The sequence below is a fragment of the Oryctolagus cuniculus genome, chromosome 4 (genome assembly GCF_051225735.1).
Source record: "Oryctolagus cuniculus isolate XC-2025 breed Fujian yellow rabbit chromosome 4, ASM5122573v1, whole genome shotgun sequence".
Lineage (NCBI taxonomy): Eukaryota > Metazoa > Chordata > Mammalia > Lagomorpha > Leporidae > Oryctolagus > Oryctolagus cuniculus.
Window position 1 is genome coordinate 153,011 of NC_142870.1, and position 6,000 is coordinate 159,010.

The following is a 6,000-nucleotide window of genomic DNA, read 5'->3' on the forward strand; positions in this document are numbered from 1 at the left end:
GTAAAAGGGCACTAGGTGGGTGTCAAAGTTTATGAAATGCACAAAGGTATGAAAGGCTGTGGGCCTTCAGCCTTTCCCAAAATGCTTACATGTTTAAGAGGGTGTTAATTCATTGACATTATTCCCAGGCCCTGTCCAAAACAAAACTGAATGGGAGTCTGGTGATGCAGAAGACACTGACTATAACCCAGCTTCCTAGAGAGATTCTGCTTTTCCCAGGCTCTCATTTTAGTGGTTCCTGCTATATATGGCCTGGATGAGTCCTGCAAGACCCCAGCCCTTGTGGCAGCCAATAGTCTACAGGCCACTGCACCCAGAGTCAGGCTCCTTCCAACCTCAAGACCTGAGAAATTACTTGCAGGTCACTCGGAGTTCATGGTCCATGAAAATGCCCTACAAGCCCTATGTATTTTTCTTGTATGTGGAGACTCTTGTGGCCAAAACCCAGGTGGACAACCACCTGGCCACTGGCAGTGCTCATCCCCATGTCTTTCACTCCTCAACAACCCCAGGAGGTGGATGAGGAAGACTCACTTTGATGAAACCAAGGCCAGGCCCATGGAGCTGGTCTTCATACCTCTTCTCAAACACTGCCCCTTAGAACCAATTCTGCTCACAAGGTATGAGGAATGAGTTACCTGGCCCAGGAAGACTTCCCTAGGGTGGGTGCTGTGACAGAGTGGCCTTAATGGGCCTGCTGCTTGGGCAGGGATCACTGGATCTCTTGGAGACAGATCTGCCTACCATTCCCTAAGGTTACCTCTGGCCAGGATACTGAAGACCTTGGGAAAAGTGACAGACAGCCACATTCTAGGTTAACCAGGGTGTCAAGCCTTGGGCAGAGCAGACTCATACAGATCTGTCCCCTGCCAATCCTTCAACTTCTCTCTCCTCAGAGGTGAGCCTCAACCTGTTCCATTAGCCAGGTGATGGCCTCACCATGCCCAGAACTGTGGAGATGATGTGGATATTCTCTGTGTTTTCCTGAGCCACCTGATGACTTTCTGAAGGAGGTACATTATTGTCCTCAATTTACATATGGGAAAACTGAGGTAGGGTGAGGTAGAGCCACTCACTGAAGGCAGAGCCCAGACTTTAGTCAGGAAGTCCGGAGCACTCAGGAGCTTGAGGTGCCAGTCCTGGAGTCATCAGGAGAGGGGTCTAAGATCTTGGGGTTGTTGAGAGGTGTGTGATGAATCTGAAAAAGCTGGCTTTGGGGGACCTTGGAGATTCCCTGCCGAGAAGGAAGGAGAGGGGCCGAAGCAGAGGACCTGGGCAGAGTGGGTTATTGTGAGGGACGTGCGGTGTGGGGCTCAGCCCTGCACATGGGGGGACTCCAGATGGCCACGGAGGACCTGGGCAGAGTGGGTTATTGTGATGGACGTGGAGTGTGGGGCTCAGCCCTGCACATGGGGGGGCTCCAGATGGCCACGGAGATGAGCCCTAAGCTGGAGGAGCCCATGCTGTGGAGCCAGGCAAGGGGGAAGGCAGTGGTCTCTGGACAGCAGGAAGTGGGAAGTTTCTTTCTCTCTGATATCACTGTAGTTCCCAAGTGATCTAGAGAAGCTGCTGATTGCATAATGGGAAATTTTTTATTTAAGGTAAAAATCATAAAGTAGTTCTCCACCAATACACGAATGTTCTCCTTTCTAGATGCTGAATTCTCCAACAGCCTCTGCCTCACACTAGGACAACCTTCTGGGCCCAGCAGCCTGTACTTGTGTGCTTTTGGCAAAGGAGGTTTCACTCGATGAGAATTGCTGAACACCCCTGCTGCTCCCCGCTAAGCTCCATGACTCAAATTTTGTTGCTCCATTCAAGGGAATTCTGGTGATGAAAATGGAATCTGAAAGAGGTCCAATAACCTTGTCCGTTTTTATGGCTCTGTTATGTGTATTCTGTGAGACTTACTCCCTCTGCTTGTACATAAAATGACACTCTTGTTACTCAGCAGGTGATGTGGAGAAGCTGTTGAGAAGAAAACTGTGGTGGGCTATCTAAAATGTTTACAAAGCATGCCTTTCAAAAGTTAAAGAGGTTCTTCCAGTTTTTCTTACAGACCTGCATATCTACTTAGAATAATGTCTTTAAAGATTCAAATTTATTAATTTGAGTCACAGGTATTTTTTGCTGTCAACCAAAAGTCCATTGAGTGCCGTGGAGGCCACTGTATTTGAACCACTCTGTAGGTGCCAGGTTTGCCTGGCTACAGAATCACCCTGTCTCTACCACCTCCTGAAAATCTCCATTTTCATTAGTTTCAGGTTTATATAGGTGTAGATTTTTCTTTTAAAAAACAAACAACTGCATAGTAATGTTACTATATTTTCTTTTCTTACTTCCACAAAAAGTAGCACAGTTATATACTCTCTTGCACCTGAGCCTCCTCCTGCCGAAGCCCCTGCAAATAACAAAGGAGATGCTTGCAATAATAGGCCCAGAACTCCTCTAGAAAACAGAATCCCTAAAACACCAGAAGCAAATTGGACTTTGATTGAGGGCAGAAACCCCAGCCCAAGCGGGATCTGGGCCAGAACAAAAGGTGGGATAGCCCATGTTGACTGGAGCCAGTCAAGTGTGGGATGGAAGTTGGAGCCCGTGACAGGGGACTCAGTAGTAGGAGCAGATACATACCTTATACTCCACACTACTCACACCACACCACACACACACACCACATGCATACACATACCCACACTAAACCACACATGTGTACACACATGCCATAGGCACATACCGCACATACACACACTCACATCACCCCATATTCCTACAGCATACATCACACCACGTACAGATACATCACACCACAATCACATATTCTACACACACACACACACACACATACAGGCTTGAAAACATCCAGCACATGGTTCTGGAGAGAGTTCAATGAGCTTGTGCACAGCAACAAAGCCTTTTGGCACTAGTATGATGACATCTAGGAAATCATCTCTTTTATAACCAGGTTGCCACCATCTGTCACGTACAATTTTGTTTTTCAAACAATTATGTTTGTTTGATATTTGGCTAGAGGAAAATATAGACATATACACATAAATATATAAGTAGCTGATTGTTTCAGAAAAGTGTTTGCTACTTTCTTATCTTGCCTATGAAATTAATTTTACTTTTTAAAAAAGATTTATTTATTTATTTGAAAGGCAGAGTTACAGAGAGGCAGAGAGAGAGAGAGAGAGAGAGAGAGAGAGGTCTTCCAACTGCTGGTTCACTCCCCAAATGGCCGCAACAGCTGGAACTGGGCTGATCTGAAGCCAAAAGCCTGGAGCTTCTTCCAGGTCTCCATGTGGGTACAGGAGCCCAAGCATTTGGGCCATCTTCCATTGCTTTTCCAGGCCATAACAGAGAGCTGGATCAGAAGTAGAGCACCCAGGACTCAAACTGGCACCCATATGGGATACCGGCATTGCAGGCGGCAGCTTTACCCGCTATGCCACAGCGATGGCCCCAGTTTTACTTTTTAAAGTTTTGTTTATAAGGCCGCGACGTGGCTCAATAGGCTAATCCTCCGCCTGCAGCGCCGGCACACCGGGTTCTAGTCCCTGTTGGGGCACCAGATTCTGTCCCGGTTGCTCCTCTTCCAGGCCAGCTCTCTGCTGTGGCCAGGGAGTGCAGTGGAGCATGGCCCAAGTGCTTGGGCCCTGCACCCCATGGGAGACCAGGAGAAGCACCTGGCTCCTGGCTTCGGATCAGCATTGTGCGCCAGCCGCAGTGTGCAGGCCGTAGCGGCCATTGGAGGGTGAACCAACGGCAAAGGAAGACCTTTCTCTCTGTCTCTCTCTCTCACTGTCCACTCTGCCTGTCAAAAATAAATAAATAAATAACGTTTGGTTTATGAGTTTAGTGATGAGAAACAAAAACAGAAGATGGAAAGGGCTGTTCTGATTACTAAGGAAATTACTGAACTAGTATTCTGACAAAACATGTTGTAAAAATAAAGCAAATTGAAGTGGCAGGGTGGGCAAAAAGTGGCTTCAAGCAAAGTCATTGTGTCAGTTAGCTTTTGCTGCACAACAAACTTCTCCAGACAGAATGGTTTAAAGCAATGATTACCCTCCCAGGACTCTGTCCAGAAATTCTGACTGGGCTACCTGAGATTCCTCAGTTGCTCCTGTCACTTCCGTGTTCACAGTTGGCTGGCGCTCAGCTGTGGGGCTGGCAAACTGAGGCTGAAAAGTGATCAGCCCCAGTGCCTGAAACCCTACGTCACCTCAGTTAAACACCTTCGGGGGGATTATCCTAAATTATCTGAGTGGGCCCTAAGCACAATCACAAGTGTCCTTACAAGCAGGAGGCAGAGGGAGTCTTCAGACAGAACAGAGGAGAATGCACTGTGGAGCGAGGGCAGAAAAAGGCTGGAAGACACTGCACCATCCATGAAGATGGAGCAGGGAGCTAAGAGCTGAGGAAGCCAACTCTGGAATCTGGAAAGGGCAAGGAAGCAAATCCTCGCCTAGAGCCTTGGGAAGGAGCACAACTCCTAGAGCGTTGCTTTCAATGAGTTCTTGTGGGGAGCAACTCGGACTAGACTAAGTTACTGGAATTAAGACTTATTCTAGGCCGGCGCCGCGGCTCACTAGGCTAATCCTCCGCCTAGCGGCGCCGGCACACCGGGTTCTAGTCCCGGTCGGGGCGCCGGATTCTGTCCCGGTTGCCCCTCTTCCAGGCCAGCCCTCTGCTGTGGCCAGGGAGTGCAGTGGAGGATGGCCCAGGTGCTTGGGCCCTGCACCCCATGGGAGACCAGGAAAAGCACCTGGCTCCTGGCTCCTGCCATCGGATCGGTGCGGTGCGCCGGCCGCAGCGCGCCGGCCGCGGCGGCCATTGGAGGGTGAACCAACGGCAAAGGAAGACCTTTCTCTCTGTCTCTCTCTCTCACTGTCCACTCTGCCTGTCAAAAATAAAAAAAAAAAAAAAAAAAAAAAAAAACTTATTCTATGCATCTGCTCTCCCACAATATGGCGCTGGGAGAGGAGTAAACAGCTTTTACACAGCTGCCTCCAGTTCGACCTGTAACCTGCAGGAGCTGATCCTGCTCCTGATTGGAGGAGAGCAGCATACTCGGCGTGTGGGTAGCAGAGCACGGATTGGTGGAGAGGACTATAAAGGAGGAGAGAGACAACATGTACCAGGAACATCTATCTGAAGGAACACCTGTGCAGCCCCCGAGAGAGCCGGCCAGTGGTGTGCCGCTCCTCCGCGGAAGTGGGGAAAGTGGCAGGGGGAACCGCCCTTCCACGGAGGTGGAAGGCTCGGTAGCCAACCCGGGAAGAACCAGCAGCAAACCCGGGGAGGGCCGAGCAGACAAAAGAACAGCGCAGGGTCCTGTGTCGTTCCTCCACGAAGAGGGGGAGCGACAGTTCTGAGCTCTAGACCCATAAAAGAATAATTTCTGTTGTTTTAAGCCACACAGTGTGCAGTAATTTGCTACAGCAGCCACTGGAAATGAATACATGGTCTAGGATGACATCGCTCTACGACCAGCAGTTGGTGCTGTCCACTGGGCCATGTGTATCCAGCAAACTGGGCTGGATTTATGCACAGAATAGTGGTCAGAAGACCCCAAGAGCAGCAGGAATAACCAAGCACCAGTGAACAAGCACTCTTCAAGATTCTGCTTGCTTCACATTTGCTGATGTCCCACTGGCCAAAGAAATCATATAGCGGATCCCAGAACTGACTGGTGAGGAAAAAACAGATTTCACTTTTTGATGGAAAGAGCAGAAATGCCCACTGCAAATGAAGTATTTAGGGGAATGAGAGATATTTTTAAAAATTTTGAAATCTCCAGTGCCTCCAGAGTTTCTATCTGCTTCTTGGAATGATTTTCAAATTCCAGCATTTTCCATCATAACTGAGATTTCTTCCAGGAAAACTCGTATCTACTTATCTTGTCTGGCATTCCAGACACCTAGAGATTGACTCTGGTCATCTCTTCACTCACAGCCTGTCAGAGTCACCATGCATCTTACTACCTCTGATCCT

At 48.9% G+C, this 6,000-nt stretch overlaps 1 protein-coding gene across 2 annotated transcripts in view; it reads left to right on the plus strand.

Moving 5' to 3' along the window:
* Window positions 1-3,551, plus strand: part of LOC100358544 (aryl hydrocarbon receptor) — a 59,494-nt gene extending 55,943 nt beyond the window's left edge. Inside the window, exon 12 of one of the 2 annotated variants that reach the window (XM_089330390.1) lies at window positions 1,654-3,551. In XM_089330390.1, the coding sequence (XP_089186516.1) occupies window positions 1,654-1,754 (101 nt within the window). In that variant the 3' untranslated portion in view covers window positions 1,755-3,551. Of the gene's footprint in view, window positions 1-896; window positions 1,114-1,653 lie in introns of those variants that run through there. The other variant, XM_089330391.1, reaches the window with a different exon arrangement.
* The last annotated feature ends 2,449 nt before the right edge of the window (window positions 3,552-6,000 follow it).